The sequence below is a fragment of the Dermacentor andersoni genome, chromosome 3 (assembly GCF_023375885.2).
Source record: "Dermacentor andersoni chromosome 3, qqDerAnde1_hic_scaffold, whole genome shotgun sequence".
NCBI lineage: Eukaryota > Metazoa > Arthropoda > Arachnida > Ixodida > Ixodidae > Dermacentor > Dermacentor andersoni.
Window position 1 is genome coordinate 118,194,627 of NC_092816.1, and position 22,784 is coordinate 118,217,410.

Here is a 22,784-nt window from a genome sequence, read left to right on the forward strand (position 1 = left end):
AGCTTACATGTTGCGGGACATTGGCAGAATGCTTTTGAGGTTTTTTAAGAAGTCAGACTAACAAATAAATTTTATATTGCAAATGGTGTAGGCATATATAAATAACAATTTTGTCCGCTCTAGATAACTCTAGGTGTAGCTTATAGAACTTCGATATCGTTCTACATTGTTGGGTTGGTTTTAAACTTAATACATATATTGTCACGTGGCGGTGACGTTGAAAAACACAGTAGCAATACTGTGAACGACAAAACTAACTTTTATTGGGTGAACTTGTGCCCTAAAAGACAGGCTACACTTATAGCACAACGATAGCGGCGAACACGATCGGCGATCGTCGGAAACCTGATCAGCGGGTCAAGCGCGTCGGCTTTCATATGGCAGTCGTCGAATGTTCCCGACTAATCATTGGGACCCGCGTGCCTTGCACAAAGTTCTACACCATTCGCGTCAGGCGATGAAATCAGATAACACAAGGTTCGGCGACAACAGACAGCGGATAGAAGCATCGATAACTTTCCAGAAACTTCGGATACATGCAGGCGCGTCCTGCGCTGTGCGATAACATTTGTCAGGCGGCGAAGCGTGATCGCCCGATAAAGATAAGTTTATTATACTTCGCGATTTTCAATACCTTCTCAAAAGAAATTTATGGCCCAAGTTAAAGATGTGCTGCCTACATTAGGCATATTGTTTTTTTTTTAAATGCCAAAAGCGTCTTACTGCAGGACCCGCCTAAATAGTAAAAATAAAAGACGATTTCTGATGCAGTGGATTGCTCGGGATGGTGGCTTGAATTCAAGACTTAGTATTTGAAGATTGACCTTCGATTGCATGCACATTAAAAAAAATGCACAGTTTCGCCCGAAAGGTGAAGCACCGATTGCGATAGCAAATTAGTGGATAGGTGTACGAAGTAAGGATAGTAGTTTTATCGGCCATGTAAACTCGTAACCACTCGCTCATTTACTAAATTAACACTGATAGAATGTGTAAGCGTGACTAAACGATAACGTAGGAAGAATCAGACACATAAAGACAGCGCTGTCTTTGTGTGTGTGTTTCTTTTTACGTGCTTGCTCAGTCGCGCTTACACATTGTATCATACATTCAAACCAACAAGTCCGCCAACGTGTTTTAACTAAATTAATCAGCGCAGTGTCACGCGAGCAGGTAAACATGAACACATCTCGCTCGATGAGCGCGGCAACTCGCTGTAAAAATTCTGGAATAAGCAATTGCGGCAGCAGCAAGCCAATTGATCTTCGTGCATCTCTCCCTTCAACGCGAACGAAACGTCGAAAGTGCAGCGTATATGAAGCTACCGGCACTACGCGCACTCTGAAAATATCGCAGATCGCTTTGCACATGAGGCCCGCGCAGGCACGCATTTTGGCCACCTCGCAGATGGCTTTGAAGACACATGGCGCCGGCAAGGCGTCCTTGCGGCGACGTCCAAAGGCATCTACTACGTCGTCCGGGGTTCTTGCGGCCAACGCCGAAGTAGACGCCGCGGTTGTCTCCACTCTGTACGAAGCGGCGGGAGGGGAGGACATCGAGGCACCCTAGCAGCCGCCAGAGAAAAACGCTCCTCCTCCCTCGCCTGACCCCCAGCTCGCGCGCGACAGGACAGGGCACCCTAATGGTACGTCCACACTAGCGACAAAAACGCGCGCGACACGCCGCGCGCGGCACGCGGTGCTGTCGCGCGCGGCAAGATTCACGAAAAGCGGCAGCAACGCGCGGCAAACGCGCGAATGGGTGCGAGACCCATTTTTCGCGGCAGACGCAAAACGACCACCAATCAGAAGCGAGCTGCTTTACGAACCGCGCTGTTGTGGCGCCACCTGTGGCATAAGCTAAGAATCATAATCTATGGGCTCCGTGACACGCACGCCGTAAATCTCAGACACGCACGCCGTAAAATCTCAGAGGCCATTTCCAGTCAAGGGGGCTGTTTTTGTTAAGCCTTCCCACACTGCCATCGAGACATCGTCGAAGAAGTCGCAATGGAAGCGTTTTTAGAAACTGTTCGCGACTATCCGTGCCTATACGATAAATCGAACGGCGATTTCAAAGATAAGGAGCTGCGCGCCAACCGCTGGCACATTATTGGACAACAGTTTGGGATGACAGGTGAGTAATTGGTGAAATTTTCTTAATGTTTCGGGAACATGTGTGAGCATGTCATTGTGTTTGTACATACCATGCAGGCGAGCAGGCAGCGGCGAAGTTCAAGAACTTCCGCGACCGCTGGCTTAAGGTAGCGGTGGAGAAAAAGAAAGCTTACAAGAGTGGTGCTCCCGGCAAGGAAGGGAAGGCGAAAACGGAGTGGCCGTACTATTACATTCTTGACAGTTTTCTGCGGAAGACGCCTTACTACGCGGAAAAGTAAGATGCACTTGTGAAATCTGTTTCACCTCTGTTTCCGCTCGCACAGGGACCTGATCTGGTGCATATATTGGAATATTTGCTCCCTGGGTAAATGTATGCTCGCTAGTGCATGGGTGCATTTACTACCGTATTGAGAAATGCGACTTAGCTTTGCCGTGGCTCACGTGAACGGCTGATGCGCCGAACGAAACGAAATGACCCTCTCGGGCATGTTCATTACAGACGATTCTTTAATCTTATGTTGACCAAGTCCAGCCGCGACATTAATTTCTGAATACGGCCGCTCTCTTATCATGTTCAAGAAGGGTGCTGTATTGTTCGATACTTTGAAGAGGTATGTGCCTACGCGACGTGCGCGAGGCGCATTCGTGCGGCGCACGGCCGGACGTATTTCTGTATTTCTTCGTTAAATAAGGATTTTTCATCCTAGAACACATTCATGCATGTCATTTTTACGTAGAAATAATAAACTCGGTTGCTCGCGGTTTTGTTTTCTGCCGGCCGTGCGCTCGCCCTTTCTCCATGTAAAAAGTGACTGCATTTGTTGCCACATACCTACCACTCCAATTCTCAATATTTTCCTGCCCCCGTCTGATGGCTGCGATATCCCGTGCTTGCAAACTCATATTTCACTGATTATAAAACTATTAAATTACTCTCACTTTTACGTTTCATTATTTTGTTGCTCGGGGGTTTTACGGTACGATGCAGGACAGCGTTTATTATTTGCATGTAGCCGCATAATTGAGAAATGTTAACCTATGTGTGTGTATCGTGGAATACAATACTCGCTGTGTGGTTGCTTTCCAGATTAACCACGAATATCCCACTGCCACAAGATGGGTACGTGCTAATCCTATATTTAACTATGTTCTTGAATGCTTAAATTAGGTGTTTGCATAATGATTCCTGCCCTCACAGACACCTGCAGCAGGCCGAAGAGGCACTGTCAACCAGCAGTGCTGCAGGCGATTGGTATTTTGTTTCTTTCTGTTTACGTACTGGGACCTGCATGTGGTACTCTGACAAATATTCATTCAACATAGATAAATCTTATATGCAGTTGGCCCAACCCATCGCCAGCTGAAGAAGTGCTGGATGAAATGTATGCCTTGTCACATTTTTTTTTTTTTTAGCGCTACCATGTATTACGTCTACGTACTTCTGTTTATTATTTGTTGATGTCAATGCAGATGCTCTGGGAGAACACCTATGTTCACTTCAGATGATGAAGAGAGCTGTGGGTGGGTACTTGTGAATTTATTGTGAATGATCAATCATAGAACACACATGCATGAAACACACTTGCTAAATGAAATAGTTTATTACTTACAAAGACTGATAATGTATTGCATAAATTGTCTTGCTGGCAGTAAAATGCTGTGCACCACATACTGGACGTTTCATATCCTGTTGTCTCATCGAAACACATTCTTTATGTATTTCAGCTTGCTCAGTCCAACCCCGACTGAGGCTGCAGCATCTTCCGGGTGAGCTTGTCTCAAGGAATTTTACATTGTATCTCTCTTAACAGATGATATTTTTCTTTTCATGCGTCATCAAGGTCCAACAGTGGCGCAAACAGAGCCCAGCCGCCAGCGCAGCCTTCCCAAGTGCGACTTTCCTCGGCACCACAGTATCGGTAGCTCTGCTGTTCATTTTTCCTGCAAAACATTTTATGAGTTTGTAACTCCCCATGAAAACTGCGGCATTGTCATTACAGTAAAAGAAGAAAGAATGACACGTTTGAAGAAGCCGTACAGGAAGCACTGGGTAGCTGCAGCAGCACACTGAGCAGGATTGAGAGTACTAGGAAGCTTGGAGTACCTAGTACCGAAAGCCCACCAGACGAATGCCAGCAGGCGGCCAACTGGATGGCCACAAAGCTGCGAAAGTTTCCGGCAAGGAAACGCTCGGAGATACTATTTAAGATCCATTCACTTATTTTTGAGGCCGAAATGGAGCTGCCCGAATGAATACCGTGCTATATTCCGGCAATAAAGAATGCTCTCCAGTTTGTGCAGCATTATTGTGAATTTTGGCGCCTGCAAAATATGTTTTGAGCAAATGATTGAAAACTGCATCATTACCTGTATTCCCGCGCGGGTCACTATCCTCTCCTGCCATGGCACTCGTCCTTCATTCATGAAGTAGGTTGCCAAGCGGTTGCGCATATCCATAGCTGTCCTGCGAAAGCAACAAAATGCAGCACCATCAGTGCCCAAACAAGTGAATCCTGATTGTGCATGCTTTCACTTGCGAGATAGTTTACCTTGCTGAATGATAACCAGACATAGTGATGAGGTCCCCCATGCCCGGCAGACTGTCACTGCCAGCTCTCCAGGATCCTTCTACAATGTTGCCTTCCCAGTCCTCATGATCAGTGAAACCCGGTGGACTGTATGCAGATCGCGATTGCGGCGAACTCAGCAGGAAGTTGTGCAATACAACACATGACTTCACAATATTTTGTGTCGTTTCCTCCGATGCCCGAAATGGTCGCCGCAAAATTCTCCATCTGCTTGACATGATTCCAAAGGCATTTTCAATCAACCGTCTTGCTCGGCTCAAGCGATAGTTGAATGTTGCCCTTTTCAGGTACTCTTGCCGCTGAGATGGGTCATTCCTGAACTTCTGCAGCTCTGAGAAAAAGGAAAACAGTACCCCTAAAGCAATTCTTCATTTTACTATATGTGCGAAGTGGCTAAACCAGTGTTGTCTATCGTGCAGACTTATATCTCACTGATTTATGTCAACTGAAAGGTTTGAAATTTACATGCAGAGTTCAATGTAGCTTTAATGAACATTATAAAAGGATCAGAACACCATACTTTACTTGAAAAGCAGCATAAAGAGTGTGTTAAAGGCAGAGATATCAAGTGGAAATAACTTCCAACTGACCTCGTCTTGGATAGGGCCTCATCATGAATGGCTTCAGCGGAAAAGCTTCATCGCCAACCATGTGGTATGGAATGGGACCTATTGAGCCAATGCTCCTAGGCTGAGGAATGCCCAGCAAACCCTTTTCCAGCACTTCCAGCAGAGGTGATCGCTGAAAGATCCCGCTGTCACCTTCACCGCCGTAATGGCCAATGTCTACGTAGGTGAACCTAGAAGTAGACACACATTAATACAATAAAGAATACACCCCTGCACATTCTCTATTTATATTACAGTTGCCTACGGAATTGGGTACTGAATTTGTTTTTCTAAGTTTATAATAAACACAAAGTTTGCAAAGGCTTCTGTTGCAAACTGGAGCACACTGACAGTTGAGCTTGCTGTGGGGACATGAGACCTCTTGAGTGCAAGCTGAAGAAATCAACACAGTAAAGTTCCAAGCATTGAAAGAATTGACTTACTTGTAATGTGCATCACACACAGCTAGGAGGACCACACTAAATGTTTTCTTATAATTTAAATTCATCGATCCTGAGTTGTCTGGGCATTGGATGTGCACATGTTTACCGTCGATGCTTCCTATGCAATTGGGAAAGTGCCAAAATTCTTCCATGTCTGCAGCGATCTGAAAATAGCAAAGGCAAACCTATCACCCATATTACGTACTCGACCATTACAAACTCGTGATACAGAACGATGTTATATTGAACTATTGCACGGTATCCTTAGAAAGCACTGCTATACCTTGTTTACTCAGATTTCAGACAACATAAATTACACAGCTTCTCTGCTTACCTTTAGCCACTCCTGAGAAGTTGCCGGAAACCTTAAATAGGTTGACTGAAGAACGTCCCAAAGGGCGGAAGTTGTTTGTCTGACAATTTCACATGCCGTTGACCTCCCTGTTAGAAAATTGTACGATAAGCTCCTGAAGGTGTCTCCGTTCGCAAGGAACCTGTAAAAAATTCATATAAACCTTTATTTTGAAATTAACACTCAACACTGTGCTCTACAATATATTATCTGGGTATTCCACACTAGCAATGCAAATATAATTTCAATAATAACATAAACAGTTAAGCAAATAATTTCTGACTAGCCTGTCAATTTTTGCACAACCGAAAATACTGAATGATGATAAACTCGGGCTTCACGTGCGAGAACAACGAACTGATCATGTGGCATGCCATAAGTAAGCGTGTGCGTGCGTGCAGAAGCGGGGCGGTGGGGAGGGGATTTTTGGTCGCCTACGGTTCTTGAGCGTGCACCAATGCACGGGACAGAGGCATTTCGGTGCGTTGATCTCGCACTGAAACCACGGGCTGTGCGCTAAGCTTCCCGTGCGTAAATAGGATTCCATTTAGGTGTCGGTACAAGTGTAGCATAGACATTCGGTATTCCTGCATTACAAAAAGAAATAGGATTGAAATAAATCCTACCGTATCGTCATTGCTAGTCGATCATGAGCAGAAATGGGATCCCGGAACGGTGTCGCCTGCCGCTCAATGAGGGGCCGCACGAGACTGAGCAAAGTGTCGAAGACACTCGGCGGCATTCGCAGGTAGCTACAAGAAACGGCACAATCATTTGTGAGACTCTACGATCTGCAGGTGGCACGCACCTAATCGAAGAAGTAGTTATCGATCCCACTTACTCTCTGAAGTATCCTTCGTCTCTCGCGCGCAGGCGGGGAAGCAGAGTACGCGCCTGGCCCTCGGTGTCCCTGTACCGCCATATAGGGCGCACCCAAAACCTTCTCGTCCGATTTCTGGCACGTCGGCGTCGCACAAGTAAAGCACAAATAAGTATTATAGTGTTCACAGTCACGAGTAGCTCCTCGTCCGTATCCGACATGCCTGAGCGTGGTCGGCAGTGGCGCAAGAAAACAGACACTTCCGATGGAACACGAAATCGGCAGAACGGAGAGCGCGTTGTCACGAGAAGTATCGAATGGAACGAGACAGCGCGTGACTCCACGCGCCGTTGCCGCGTGCCGCAAAACGCGAATGTGGACTTGCCCGCGCGCGTCGGCCGCGCGGGCGCTTGCCGCGCGCGGCGTGTCGCGCGCGTTTTTGTCGCTAGTGTGGACGTACCATAACAGGCCGCGTTCCTCGCTCGAGCGTGCGCAAGATTGAACCGCGTTCGCCGGCTCACCCTCACATGCCTTCGCTCGCACATTCAGCATACGGCGGGCGGAGACGGTTTTATCGCCCTTGGACGTTATACGGAACCTGACGGTGAGGCCGACGGCTGAAATGCGCCTGGAGTGTCTATATAGCTCCCATCGCAATAAAAAATCTTGGGAAACTAGAACAGAACATATGTCTATACGTCTGAGCTGTGTGCATCTGTTCTGTTCGCTACAGGGAGGATCTGGTGGTCGAAAACCCGAACCGCCGGAAGCTCGAGGCGTGCCTGGTCACCACAATCATGATTGTAGTTGTGTGCATCATGGGCCTCCTGCTCTTCGTGGTCATCGAGCTTCAACCTGCTGGTGAGTAATCAGCTCTTCTTTTTTCTGAAAGAGATAAATTAATAGGAAGCCTGCTAATTGGAAGCTGGCCATAACATAACATAGCCGGCCTTCTTTAAAAAGCTAAATCGGTGTAGCCAACGTTCCCGCAAGTCAAATTGTGCTCGTTAATGCGACAACTGCTGGGCCTCAGTGCGCCCTTCTTAACCCGCCAGTTCCTGTGCTGCAGTGCACATATCGTCATTGACGATTCACCAAGAATGGACACACCAAGCGTCCTGAACAGGTGGACAGCTAAGTGGAAGAAAGTCTAGAAAATAATAAAAATAAGCTCGTTGAATACAATGCGCTATTTTATCATGAGGATGTTGTGCTTTTGGGACACCTACGAGCCGAGGTTATATGCAATATTTATGAAGGAAATGCCTTTTTTTTATTATTACGCACAACAGGGGACCTACGCGTAATCGCACTACTTGTTCACTCAGCATACAAAGGATACATAAACCCATTTCCTGATACTAGCTATCAGAGCAAATATGTAAACTTCCTATATATGTCCACAAATATGTCTGGCGAGATACCAACTGATCCAGATGCAAATGCAGCGGCTAGCAGCAGCAGCTACACAAAACCAGGGATAGTAGGCAAGGAAATATTCTGGTAAATAAGAACTGTCAGATTTTGCTCTTGGCGCTTTGTTAGTATCATAGCTGACAAATCTTTGGAATACTGTAATGTGTTAGAATATGTTACATTTGACAACAAGAATATTATACTCATGTTTTTCTTTTGTAGCTGGGCTCTTCTGGCCTACATGAAAGCAAACTTTTGTCTCCTAAAAGTACTGACCACTCGCAAGCCCTTTTCATCCTGGTAATCCTGGCTGATGATAGACTCATTGTTTGAGGAGTAGTGGTAAACTTTGTACACGACGATATAAAGAAGAAAAGCGTGTTAACAACGTTCTCAGGGAACATTGTTACATACTAAGATGTTCTTTCTTGCTCTTTGTTCGCGAGCATATGACCGACTAGCGCAGTTCCTGCTTATTGCGAGCGACTTCGGGCTTTTCTTTATCAGATCCTTAAATAAGTTTCCAACCTGTCGTCATTGTCCTTTAGGCTCCTTGACATAAACTCTCGTCTTCAAGAACTACTTTTGCAATGCCTGTAGATGTGTTAGTCTCGTACGTTTTCGCTTCCCCCAATATCGTCAAAAGCAAAACTTCAACTTAATATTTATCACCTCAGTCCAGTGCTATGACAAGAAATGGCGAAGACGTTTTCACCATCTTTCGTGCTTGTTCTTCAAAGATTCAACCACCTCCCAGAATGTGTGCTGTTATCTCTGCAGAAATTTTAGTTGAATAGCTTAATATACTATAATTAAATATCACATCAGGATATATAATATGTACAATACAATATGATAGAATTTAGTTAAACAACGAAAGTTCTCTTTTTGTTTTGGGGTATTTCTTTTGGGAGGCATTAGTATTTGTTCTTCCGAAGACACCATCAGCTAGTTCACCCGCATTCAAGTGGTCATCTCTTTGGCCAGTACAGCCCTCCGCATAGATTGGCAATAAGCGACTGCCCGTTACAGTATCATTCAACACGTGACAGCGTAATGACTATAAGAGCGTATAGCCAATAATAGGATAGCAGAAGGAACAAATGATTCGCAAGAACTTTGTTCTTCAAAGCATGTCGCTCCGCATCTTAATTTTTAGTGGTCAGGTTGTTCAGAGATCAAGCTCTTAATCAAACAGGTATGCGTTCGGTACCTCGCCTGGGGCAACGTTTCTTTTTTTTTCGTTTTTAAGAACACTAGGAAACTTGCCTCACTGGATCTTTTTTCGCTGTCCTTTGTGCACTATACCAGACTTGTGAGATTGTAAGCCACACCGCAAAGCAGGTTCAGCTACCGGCCTGTCTGACTGTGCACTAACAGCGTCACACGAGCAATTAACTGAGGCTGCTGCGATGGGCTGCAAAAGAAAAACACGTTATTCAAAATAACGAAAACCAAGTTTTCTAAAACAACGCATAAGTAGCTGTGTGACAGAGTTTGTTTGTGGCACAGGATCGAAACCTTTTTCATGTATTGCTGAGCCTACGTGAAGAAAGATATAGCACAATTAAGGTAAAGGAACACGAAACTATTTCTTAGAGCAACAACAGAAAGTCGCTCTAACATCCACAGTATTGCACCAGGCGTATGAAACATAGCATACTTAGTCAACATTATATACTTCAAAAAGCAAGTGGCACACGTAAAATAAATTTCAGTACTGCTTTGAAGATTGAGTGCATTGGGCTAACCGTAATTGAAATTTTCACAGATAAAGCTTTGGTAATAAACGTGAAGCATTCATTTGCTTACTCACGCCAGAAAACAATTTCTGACCCGATATGGCATCGCATAGAACAGCTCTCACTTAAAAAATCCAGTGGTTTGGCGGTAGCGCGTATATAGAACGAAGAACCCCGCGCCTCAGCAGCCGGGTGTCTTAACCGTTATGATGAGGACGCAGGCCTTGAATATATGAATAAATTTGTACCATGTGAATGAGTCGCTCGTAAGAAAAGAGAAAGGTGAAGTTGCAGTGAGCGTTGTAGTGCTTTCTCGTAAAAAGTGCAGGCACACTTACCTAGCGTCTGCGCTGCCTGTGGCATAGCAATTGCAGTTCAGCTGACGTAGAGTCATGTCGCGTCACGTTTTCTCGTTGAAAAACGCACCGCGATGATCAGGATACTTCGCAAAGCGAAATTTACGCGCAGCTGTATACGTGTTTTCATTTCGCGATCTATTGCGGCACATCGTACCGATCACAGCACCGACACGCGGCGCTATATATAGACCGCCTGCAGAGTTGCCGGTTCCCATCAACTGCAGCTTATGCAAGCGTAATATTTACCGCCAAACGCTTGAGGCGAACGCTATGCGCGAAGGCGAGCTCTCTGGTCCTTTATTTTTCTTTCTCTCGCACGGCCAGTGCCGAGGATGCGCGTACGCGAGCGCCATCTGGTGGTGCTTCAAGTTGGCTTCCACTGCTTTTCTCCTCATGCTTCTGTTGCACCTTTCTCCTCCGCTTTCCTCTTCGCGCTCTGCTCTCTCCCGCCGCATTTCATCCCCCACTGCGCTCCACATTCGCTCTTTCATCCTAGGCTATGCTCGTTCACTCGGTTACACCCTCCTAACATGCCGACGCTCTGCGCAGGAAGGCACGCCTTTCAGCTGCGCTCTAAAATTAAGTACAGGTGCGCTGACGTAGACTGACGTAGCTTGGCGGTGCAATCTCTAATAAAAGCGCTCGAGCTGGCCCCTGTCCCTCGTAAAAACGAAAGAGACAGCAGGTACAGGCACAGCGACCTAGCGTCTTGTCGTGGTTTCTCGCACCAGCAAAAAAGCAGTCCGGCTGACAAAGCATCGCGTCGCTCAGTTTGCGTTGCACTAGAGCACGGAGTGTCACATGACATGGGGCCACGCAAGCAGCCACCAGCTACCGCACAACAAGAAAAGAAAGAAAAGAATAACACAAATGAGCAAAAACTTGCACATTACAATTGGGTCTTCATATTTATTCAGAAATGCTCCATATCAACTTAGATAATCATTGCATATGTTTTCTGCCATCAGGATTTATTTTTTGCTATAGTAGTTGGAACCATCTAAGTAAATGAAATAGACATAAATGGTTGCTAAGAGGAACATATGAGTCAGATATAACTGATGAGATATACGAAAACTGAATAGACGAGCGCATCTGAAGTAATGCTCAACGAAAAAAAAAACTAAACTTTACATATAAGATATGAATATCAAGTTTTAAACGGAGAGATATGTTTATCCGAGTGAGTGCTTGACATCTGCCGGCGTCACCATGCGAAAGAGGGGCCAATTATCACACGTTGCTGTCTCAGTCCGAAATGCGCAGACTCGGCTGTTGCCTCGCGAATGTCGTACGTGAAGCGTTTTGTTACCGCGATGATCTGCCCCCAGAATACTAGAACTTCGAGTAACCGGGAAATCTTACTACCGATATTCAGATTCAAACTGCATTGAGAATAGTAGGCTCATCATGACATAGAGCAGCGTATGAATTAGGAGGAATGGTGAACTGTTCGACTCCAATAATTGTGAGCCCACTACTTCTCCAGCGGAGCATTTGTCTTACCTTCCTGCAGTGTACCAAAAAAAGCAAGACATGCTTGATCCGAACACACGTATTGCGCGCCTTTTGTTTGCGCCGCACACGCATGTATGTCTGTGTGTGTACGTATGCGACTCGCTACACAAGCGCTCAGAAGCGTGCGCGTTTTCGTATAACAGAAGCACGTGCGTGTGGTGTGAACAGTACACTATGCGCTCGAGACGCTTTCTGAGAAGCAGGTTATATTCAAGTTTCCTTCAATCGTTGACTCCTGCTCTCGCTTGCAGACAACCTGAAGCGGGTTAAGAGACGACCGAACGTCGTCGACTGCAACAACGGCACGTGCCCAGAGTTCGGTGGGTACTGTAACTGTTTTACCTCTCGAGGGGAGATGGCAAAACTCCGTAAGGCGGCTTTCCCGCAGACGTCAGTTTCTCACCAAAGACATCCCATTATAAAATCAGGCAGCATTATAAAGGCAGCATTATAAAATCTTAGATATTTTTTTTTTTTACTGCCTGTGTCATATCACATTCATTGCTGTCCGTAAACCCTTACCTTGACAGATTAACCAGCGTGTACGCTAGCATTCGAGTCACTATATTAATGTGATGGGCGGTGTGATAATGTGACCAACGCAGCACATAGCACAGCATGGGGGAATGCTAACATTCGAGTCACTATATTAATGTGATGGGCGCTGTGATAATGTGACCAACGCAGTACATAGCACAGTATGGGGGAATGGAGGAATAGAAATTTTGTCATTAGTTCATGCGCGCAAGTGAACGTGCTGAGGCCGCATTTCGAATTTCTCGCACGAGTAACTTCCGAAGAGGTATGCATCACTGACGCTGCATATCAATACGCATAATTGAATATTTAAGAAAATTTCGCTAGCTATCTTTTCACCTAATTACTTTAGTGCGCATATCACTATAAACGAATTGAACCATGGCAGTGATTTCGCAAGACATATCCACTTTGACGAAATTTTTGAACTCGCGTCAGTTTTGAGATAAGCGCAATCAAATTGAAGTAAAAAGGCATTGGTGCTTCACTTTTTTGACTAAACGGCTTTTGTACACTGACACTCAACGTTAAAGACCAGTACATTTCGCAGCAAATTTAGGAACGCCTGTCTCTAAACTGTGGTCTTCTTCAGAATTCATTCCAAGTGTATATGCCTTCTAAAGGGAGGGATACAATTCTTAAGTTGCAATCTCCTGCGTAATAATTAGCAAAACTGTGCCAGGTAGACGTATATTCCCTTGCATTTGTTTTGTAAATAATGTCTGCATATGTGTGTACTCTAGTTCAAGCAGTACGATTGTACTACCATGTCGAGCTTTACAAAGCAAAAGTTTTGCGAAACTGTCACAAACTAAAGGGGACTGCGTTTGCCATCAGTGAAGATTTTTCACCCCGCGTTCGCGACATTAGAAGAAACTTGTGGAAATACGGCAAACCAAAAAAAAATTCCGGCGATAAAGTCTCTCTGGTTTACGACAAACTAAAGATAAACGGGGAGCTATATTCTTGGGACGATGTAAAAAAAGACGTGTGCCTTGTTACAAGTGCTTCAAATCAAACAAAAAACCAGGACACAGAAGCACGAACCCTTCGCCCACGCCGCCAGCAACGTCCCAAATAACGTTCATGAACATAAATGCGCGTAGCATTGTCAACAAGCTCGGTCACCTTGAAACATTACTAGTGGGTTTCGAGCCGGACTTCCTAGCCATTACGGAAACCTGGCTAACAAAAGACATTAACAATTTTGAAATAACTCCCCCAAACTACGCTATAATTCGTAAGGACAGACCGACACGTGGTGGAGGCGTGGCTTTGTTAATAAAAGATAAAGTCCCTTTCCTTACAATGCCTGAAGTTGAAGGTGTGGAAGCGATTTTTTGCAAACTCCGTTTTTCTAGTGGCGATATCATAGTTGGATGCGTTTATCTCAGCCCTTGTTCTGATTCAGACATATTTCAATTATTATGTACTTATATACAACGTCATGTTAAGAGCACCAGACTAATACTTCTAGGTGACTTCAATCTTCCTGATATCGACTGGACTACACTGCAACATCATTCACCTTGCGCGGAAGTTGTTTTCGATATGATGCTTTCCTTCAACCTCACGCAGATCGTAACAGAACCTACCCGTGTACAAGGAACTAGCTCTAACATATTGGATTTAGTGTTTTTGAGCAATCATTTCCCTTATCATGACGCGAATGTAGAAGTACTTGAAGGTCTGTCTGACCACAAACTAATAATGTGTTCCGTCCCGTTTCATTACACTACACCCTCATCCCGAACAATAACATTTCCTGACTACAGCCGAGCTGACGACACTAGCATACTTGACACATTATCTGAAGAGCTATCATTGTTCCGTCAACTCTCAGATGACACTAATACCGATATGGAAATTCTATGGCATAGGTTTAAAAATATTCTATCATACTGTATTACTAATTTCGTTCCTACTAAGACTAAAATAACGCGAAAGAATAATCCTTGGATTACTCGAACTGTAATTCATGCCAAACGGAAGGTCCGGCGACTGAAAAAAACGCAACGACACCGCCCATCAGAACGAACAGCCGAAAAATTAGCATTAGCCACTAACGATTTAAAATCTAAAATCAAAATAGCTAAAGCATTCTATTTTTCAAATACGCTAACAAATTTCCTAAAAGATTCTCCCCAGAAGTTCTGGCTTTACTTAAATCCTAAAGTACATAATGACAATCACCCGTCCTCGGAGGAAAATCGAAATACTGCAACCACACTGAATAACTACTTTTGTTCCATTTTTACTACAGACGATGGAAACGCACCCCGCAATAGCCCCTGCACCGGCAAGCAACTAGGGCCCCTTACTGTGTCTGAAACTGGAGTCTTAAACCAACTACTAAATTTAGACACTAAAAAAGGATCGGGGCCTGATAACATTTCTAACACATTCCTGCGCAGATATGCCGAGTGGATTGCGAAGTTTTTAGTAATACTCTTTAACAAATCCCTGTCATCCTGCACCCTTCCTAAAGAATGGAAAACAGCGAAAATAACACCAATACATAAATCAGGAAGCAAATCAGATCCTTCAAACTTCAGACCAATCTCACTAACCAGCACAATATGCAAGCTACTTGAACACATCATCTTAAAGCACATAACAACCTATCTAGAAGATAACCAAATTCTAACGCCTTTCCAGCATGGCTTTCGAAAGGGACTTTCTACCGTTACTCAACTAATTGAACTCGTGCATGACGTAACCACCTCTATTGATCGCCAAAAACAAATTGACCTTATTTTCCTAGACTTTTCGAAAGCCTTCGACCGTGTGTCACACCCAAAACTTATTAGGAAGCTTGAACTAACTTTAGGAACTGGCCCAATTTTAGACTGGATTACTGATTACCTCACTAACCGTACTCAGTTTGTCGAAATTAACAACGAGAAATCCGTAACAGCTGATGTCACATCAGGTGTACCACAAGGAAGCGTCTTAGCCCCAGTGTTATTCCTAATTTTTATAAACGACCTTCCTGCTAACATCTTTAACAACATTAGACTTTTTGCCGATGACTGCGTGCTATATCAGGAAATTAACTCTGTCGCCGACCATATAACTTTAAATAACGCCATAGCATCAGTAACCAAATGGTGTGAAGATTGGCAGATGACTATTAACGTTAATAAATCTGTTGTATTATCTGTAACTAGGAAAAAACATAGATCACTCTTTCAGTACACACTAAACAGCATCCCTCTCGTTTCTGTCTGTGAATACAAATACTTAGGCATATTACTAACCTCTGACCTCAGATGGGATGCTCACGTTAACAAAGTCACGGCAACCACACTAAAACAGTTATTTTTCATTAATAGACGCCTCAGACTAGCACCATCTGATATAAAGTTACTAGCATATAAAACATTTGTCAGACCGGTACTAGAGTATGCAAACGTAGTTTGGTTTCCTTTCACTAACAAGCTGATCAAAAAACTTGAAGGCGTTCAGAGAAAGGCGCTCAGATACATATTTAACAAACATAGGCTAGCAGACTCACCGACAGAGCTACTCAAACAAGCCGGGATGCTAACCCTCCAAAACAGAGCAAAACTAGCGCGCCTTAAAACCATTTACCAACTCATAAATAATCAATTAAATCTGGATACCTCACGATACATAACAAAATCTCAAACGAGGAAAACACGTCATAACCCCCCACACACACTAAACGAGTATTCATTCCGCACTGACACTTTCAGGTACTCATTCTTTCCACAGACTATACGCGATTGGAACGCTTTGAACGTGGGCTCTGTTAATAGTTCCTCACTAACTGCTTTTATCACGCTTGTTGAAAACGATCTACTCACATCTCAGTAATTATTTTGTTCACTGTCAGTATCACATGGTTACTACCTTTGTTTTGCATTTTAACACATTTATCTGTCCAACCCAAATCTTGCAGCGTGAACCTGATTGTATATTTTCTTACTGCTACTGATGTATAAGTTTATTCTGTGTATTAATGTGTATTTCCAAACCGTCATTATTGTCATGTTGGTATGACACTGTACTTTTTTGAATGCCCTTTCTGTTACGATCCCTGACGGGATTGACAGTATTGAATAAATAATAAATAAATAAATAAATACATAAATTTTTAAATATTCTCCTAATTATACAGACCATACCCGGTATACATACATACATACATACATACATACATACATACATACATACATACATACATACATACATACATACATACATACATAAAGCCCTGCCAATGCGGCGGCATTTCGATGGGGGGTTGGGGGGGGGCGAAATGAAATAGTGTGTCGTGCATTGGATGCAAATTAAAGAACCCCAGGTAATCAAAGTACGCGTGGAGTCTCCCAGTGCGCTGTGCCTCATAAACATATCCTGGTTTTTGCACGTGAAACACCGTAATTTAAATTTTTGGTATATATTATAAAATGTCACGTACGCAACCTCTAACGTCATTTTCTTCTGCTCAGCACACCGAGTGTTGGGCTGGATCAACTTCCAGGTGAAGCCATGCGAAGATTTTCACACGTGGGTGTGCCACGGACGACTCAAGGACTCCCCCGAGGATACTTTCCAGCAAGACTCCCAACGAGCCGGCACGTACGCCGCAAACGCTTACTTCTACAACCTGCTCATGCGAAACTACCATCATGAGGAGAGTAAGTTTCATCACTTCCTGGTTACGCCGGTCTATAAGTACTCTCAAGTGCTTTAATTAACTACGATACTGACTCGAAATGTTTTTTTTTTTGTCCCTGTTGTTTATTTTTTATATTTTTGTCTTTTTTACATCTTTATATTGCTGTCAACTCCATATTTACGGTATGAGAAGCCTGAATCCCTTGTGAGTGCCACAAATAATCACCGCACCTATTTACCACCCGATAAAAACGTGCGTGGAACGCGGCGTGGCTTCGGAAAGAAGAAGACTCAAGTCATCGAAACCGGAAGTGGCGGTCACGCGGTAATACAAGCCTAAATAGGCCATCAGTTAGCCTGGTGCAGTGATTCAAGGTCTTACGCTGAAATATTCACCGAAATTGGCTCTTCCACTTGCTCGGCCCTCTTGTAAACGCAGGGGGACACGCTGCTCTGATTTGTCCCACCCGATAGGTGAACGCACGCGGCCACATTGTGTGTGTACGCGTGAGAGGCATCCGGTATGCCGAATTCGTCACAACACATTTCGATGACATGATGAGTTTTTTTCGCGCCTTTAACGTCGTGCTATAGGCGCAGCGCACTTTCAACAGCTTGCATTAAAAGGTGACGCAATTACACCGTACACTGTCTGGGAATTCAGGCTCTATAGCGTAATTAATGGGTCGACTGCTATGAGGTCAAGTTATAAAAATGATGCGAAACTTATGTCTTAGTACTCTTTTACCACTTGAGGGGTCTTATTGTGCTTAGAACGGCACCAAGGCTCCTAAGTTTTACACCAAAATGTTATAAGAAGCCCACGTTGCTAATATTAAGATTGGTGACGCCACGTGGCTCGGTTAGGAAGCTTTAGCTTTTCGAAACAACATCGCCTTATTTGTCTCGCTGCCAGACGAAGGCCATTTGACGACTGTGAGGGCGACAAAATGTTCGCTTGTGCACCCCGAACTTTACATTAGAAACATAATGAACAGTACGTTCACCAAATTGGTGCTATCGAAAGTGGTGTAATTATTTCAGATTCCACATGAAAGCCTTGTTTGAGGCTTCCCGAGTGGACACCGTAAAGTCGATTTCCCCCTTCGGCAATACCGTTTTCGCCGGCGTTCTGTTTCTCCGTGTCTGTCCAATCTACTTCCCAACCGCACTACATGTCACCCATTTATTGATTTGACCCCGAACGTCATTGTTGGTGCCCACTTATTTCCACCTCTGCGTTGACAGTACGCGTGTAACGGCAATCACTACCCTTTGAGGGGCTGTTTTAAGGATAGCACGGAATAGTCTTGAGAACGTTAGCTTCTCGACACTCTACGCACGGAATAGTCTTGAGAATGTTAGCTTCTCGACACTCTACGCCAAATTCATCTGCCGTATGGTGCTTCAGGGGGCGTTCTTGAGACACTCTAAAATTTTAGAGTCGAACATAGTTTGCCTGTTGCAAGTTCAAGAAGTATCTGTCAAAAGTGATGACGACCTGAATAGGCGAGCATTCGTATAGCAGGGGAGTGGCGCCGCTGCAGCTGATGCTTGTTTGAACGTGGCCGCCGTGGCGGCTGGCAAACAAATTGCTCGTGCCTCCTCTTTCTTTTTTTAGCAATTCCCCCCTCCCGCCCCTTCCCCAACTAAATAAGGACTGCGCAGCTACAAGCACGCTAAATACAGTTACGTCATGGTGACTGCTCTGTCAGCGTGTCACGCGGTTAGTTCGCTTCCACTCGGAGCAACCGAAAAAGGAGTTCTCAGTCGGATTATATAGAAGGCGACTGCTCCTGTGTCGAGTTTTAGTTATTACTTAACTACAAAAGCAGTTTTGCTTACGTGGACAGGCATCAAAAAGGTGTTCGACTTATTGTTTTTTCAATTAAAGATTCAAAACCATGCGTAGTGGCTGACAATGGCGCCAGAGAAGATAATTTTCGTCAATTTATAAGTAGAATTAGTAGGGTACAGAAAAATGGAACTCAACGAAGAGTCAACTTGTCGCTGCTGAGGACGCAGCACAGATACTCTGAGAGACTTGTGTGGCGGTATACCAATTAGTTTACCGCGGCAGCCATCCTCGGGGCCTATTGTCTTAGGTCCGCGCCACTCATGGCTAAGGCGGTGGACGTGGAACCTTCAACTAACGGCATTCTTTTATTTTGACGCTGAATGGAACGTGATTCCTGTGCAAGAATTTTCGCTGATTTTTTGTTCTACATTGACAAGCGACAGGTTTTTTTATACACTTCGGGACGCACTGCGCAACCGCTTTGTAATGAAGAAGTTGTGTTGACAAGATTACGCAAGTAATCTGTAAAACCATTCTTGATAAATGCTGGCCGCCGGCCAAGATATCTAAAATAAGTTTGTTTTTCAACGTGGACTTCTCTACACGCACACAAACACGCTCACACAGAGAAAAATCCACGTCCAAGAACAAACTTATTTTCAATATATATATATATATATATATATATATATATAATTTATAAATATTCTAAGCACTACTAATGTACTGTATGGTTGTCATATGTACATAGCCATCATCACCCCTCATCTGCTTCCTCGCTCTTGAGATGGCAGGCTATGGACTTTACTACGGACTTTACCAATTTAACGCGATGCCTTTTGGTCTTCGTAACACCCCAACCACCCTTGAGCACATGGTAGACAATGTTCTTCGTGATCTAAAATTGAAGACCTATCGTTGCTATCTGGATTATATTGTAATCTTCTCCTCTAACTTGAGCCGACATCTTCAAGAATCAGACCAAGTTATCGAGTGCCTTACAAATGCGGGTTTCCAGGCCAACACCAAAAAATTCAGATTTGCAAGCAATAGTATAAAAGTATTCGGACATGTCGTCTCAATAGATGGCACCAAGCCGGACCCCGAAAACACTACTGGTGTTGTCCAGTTTCGTTGCCCACAGCAGCAGAAGAAATACGTAGCTTCGTCGGCTTTTCGTCCTTTTTTCGCCGACGAATGCGCAACTTCGCTGCAATTAGCGGCTCCTGTCGACAAGCCTCTGGTTAGCGGTGCCTCTTTCGCATGGACTGAAGACTGCGAGTCGGGTTTTCAGGCTCTCAAGCAAGACCCTTCTTCAGGACCAGAGCTTCGCCACTTTGATGACAGAGCCCCCACCATACTCCATACTCACGTAAGCGCGCAAGTTATTAGAGCTGTACTTCTGCAATTTAATGCGGCCTCTCAAGATCAAGTTACAGCGAACGCCAGCCGAACAGTTTTCCCTGCTGAGCGAGACTGCACCATCACAGAGCCAGAGTGTATGGCTATTGCTTGGCCAATTCAGAAATTTCGCCATACTTTTACGGCCGCCACTTCACCAAGGTCACCGACAACCATGCTCTGCGTTGGCTGTCATCAATGGAAAACGTGTCAGGGCGTTTAGGACGCTGCATACTCCACGCGTTGGAGTATCACTTTACAAGAACGTACAAGCCTGGCAAAAGTCATCACGATGCAGACGCACTGTGTCGCTGCCCACTCTCACTCTCTCCCGGTAACGCACGGTCTTGACCATCACGTCGTTATGACCCCACACCTGCCTCACACCAGCTCTCGTTGATGCCCCTGGAGCTAGTTACGCTTTCATCATGCTCTGATTTCGTCTTGCTTCAGCACGCTGACTCGTTACTGCCGAACTTTCTTGGATCGCCTTAGTGTGTTCGGCAAGACACCCAACAGCCGCTTGCGACCCCAGCTTCCACAATCCTACCTTCAAGATGGTGTGCTACACCACTACGTTTACCACCCGTCAGGTAACCGGTCGGCTGCGTCCAGTCCTACCTCGCTGCCCTCGCGTTTTAGTATTAGAGGTGGTTCACGATGGCGTATCGACTGGACACATGGGCTTCTGAAAGACCAACGACCGCATCAAGATCCGCTGCTTCTGGCCTGGCCTATCTACAACAGTGCCCAATTACGTTGCCTCTTCTGCGTCATGTCAGCACCGCATACGCTCGACATCCCCTCCTGCCAGTTTACTACAACCTCCCCTTGCCCGGACGCACCTTTCAATTTGTTGGTATTGATTTATATGGCTCACGCCTTTGACACCCTCTGGTAACTGTTAGATTCTCACTTTGATCGACCTTTTAACAAGATATGCTGAGACTGCATCTCATCAATCAGGTACTGCTTCTGAAGTCACTGTCTTTTTCTTGCTCAATCGTCTTCCACCACAAGGCTCCTCGCGTTCTTCTGAGTGACCGTTGCAAGGCATTCATTTCCCAAATTCCTCGAGAAAGCTCTTCCGTACACCAGTCTACTTCTACCTATCATCCGCAAACCAACGGCCTTACTGAGCGCTTTAACTGCACACTGCCTTACATGATTTCCATGTACGTCCATCCTGATCACACTGACTGCGACAAAATTCTTCCTTTTCTGACATTCGCATATAACACTGCTCTTCAACGGACTACGAGCTACAGCCCCTTTTTCCTTGTATATGGACGATCTCCCTCCTCAGTATTCGACAGACAATTCTTGTTTCCACCTTCTTCGCCTAAACGCGTCCCTTCCAGAAGACTTTGCTGCCCGAGTTGCTCATTGCCGTCAAATTGCTCGGCGAAGCACGGAAGCTACCGAAATTGTGAGGAAACGTCGCTGCGACAACGAATGCCGCGACGCCAGTTTTCACCCTGTAGACCAAGTCCTGCTTTGGACTCAATTTCGAACTCCAGGCCTCTGTGAGAAGTTCCTTTCACGCTACATTTGCCTTTACACGATTGTGCAAAAAACTTCTACAGTGAACTATCTCGTCGTCCCAGTAAACTCCGTCACTGACCGCTGTCAGCGGAATCAGGAAATTGTTCATCTCGCGCATGAAGAAATCCCCGCTTAGATGTTCTATAAGCTGCGTCCAGGCCGGCCGCTTCCATGGTGGGGAGAAGTATAGTGCTACAACTATTATTGTACTTCATCGTTTTCATATGTACATAGCCATCATCACCCCTGATCTTCTGCTTCTTCGCGCATGAGCTGGCGTGTTTCCTTTTTTGGAATAAAAGAGCGCTTGGCAGCTTGGTCAGCTTCGGTCTCATAACATATATAATCACGTCGTTCACTATTATTGCATTGCGCGCTGCGAGCGAGCGAGCACCTTTTGTGCGGAGCCCCTGTGGCCGTGCTTGACGCTGGGCCTTGACATTGACGTGGGGGCAAATGAGTATTGAACTGCATAGAATGCTTTTTTCAAGTCTACATCTTTAGCACTTAGGAATGAAGTACAACATGGAGCCACGCCTGATGGGGCCCTCCCACCTGCCACGACACGTTCACACAATCTGAGACAGCGAAACCGAAATGTTAATATAATTTAATTTAATTATGGGGTTTAACGTGCCAAAACCACTTTCTGATTATGAGGCACGCCGTAGTGGAGGACTCCGGAAATTTCGACCACCTGGGAATCTTTAACGTGCACCTAAATCTAAGTACACGGGTGTTTTCGCATTTCGCCCCCATCGAAATGCGGCCGCCGTGGCCGGGATTCGTTCCCGCGACCTCGTGCTCAGCAGCCCAACACCATAGCCACTGAGCAACCATGGCGGGTAATGTTAATATAGTATATTTGAGCGAAATATCTAGAAAAGCACAAT

At 45.0% G+C, this 22,784-nt stretch overlaps 2 protein-coding genes across 2 annotated transcripts in view; both read left to right on the forward strand.

Annotated features, from left to right (window-relative positions):
- Positions 1-22,784, forward strand: part of LOC126539092 (uncharacterized) — a 175,331-nt gene that overhangs the window by 9,165 nt on the left and 143,382 nt on the right. The window contains exons 4-6 of the mRNA XM_050185811.2: positions 7,662-7,789; positions 12,215-12,283; positions 16,979-17,167. Coding sequence (XP_050041768.2) covers positions 7,662-7,789; positions 12,215-12,283; positions 16,979-17,167 — 386 coding nt within the window. The remainder of the gene's footprint in view (positions 1-7,661; positions 7,790-12,214; positions 12,284-16,978; positions 17,168-22,784) is intronic.
- LOC126539099 (uncharacterized) lies at positions 2,197-4,402 on the forward strand. Its single transcript, XM_055074732.2, has 8 exons — positions 2,197-2,391; positions 3,205-3,237; positions 3,316-3,369; positions 3,458-3,499; positions 3,588-3,638; positions 3,843-3,884; positions 3,959-4,036; positions 4,118-4,402. Exons 5-8 carry the CDS (start codon positions 3,607-3,609, stop codon positions 4,368-4,370), a joined length of 405 nt encoding a protein of 134 aa, XP_054930707.2. The 5' UTR covers positions 2,197-2,391; positions 3,205-3,237; positions 3,316-3,369; positions 3,458-3,499; positions 3,588-3,606; the 3' UTR covers positions 4,371-4,402.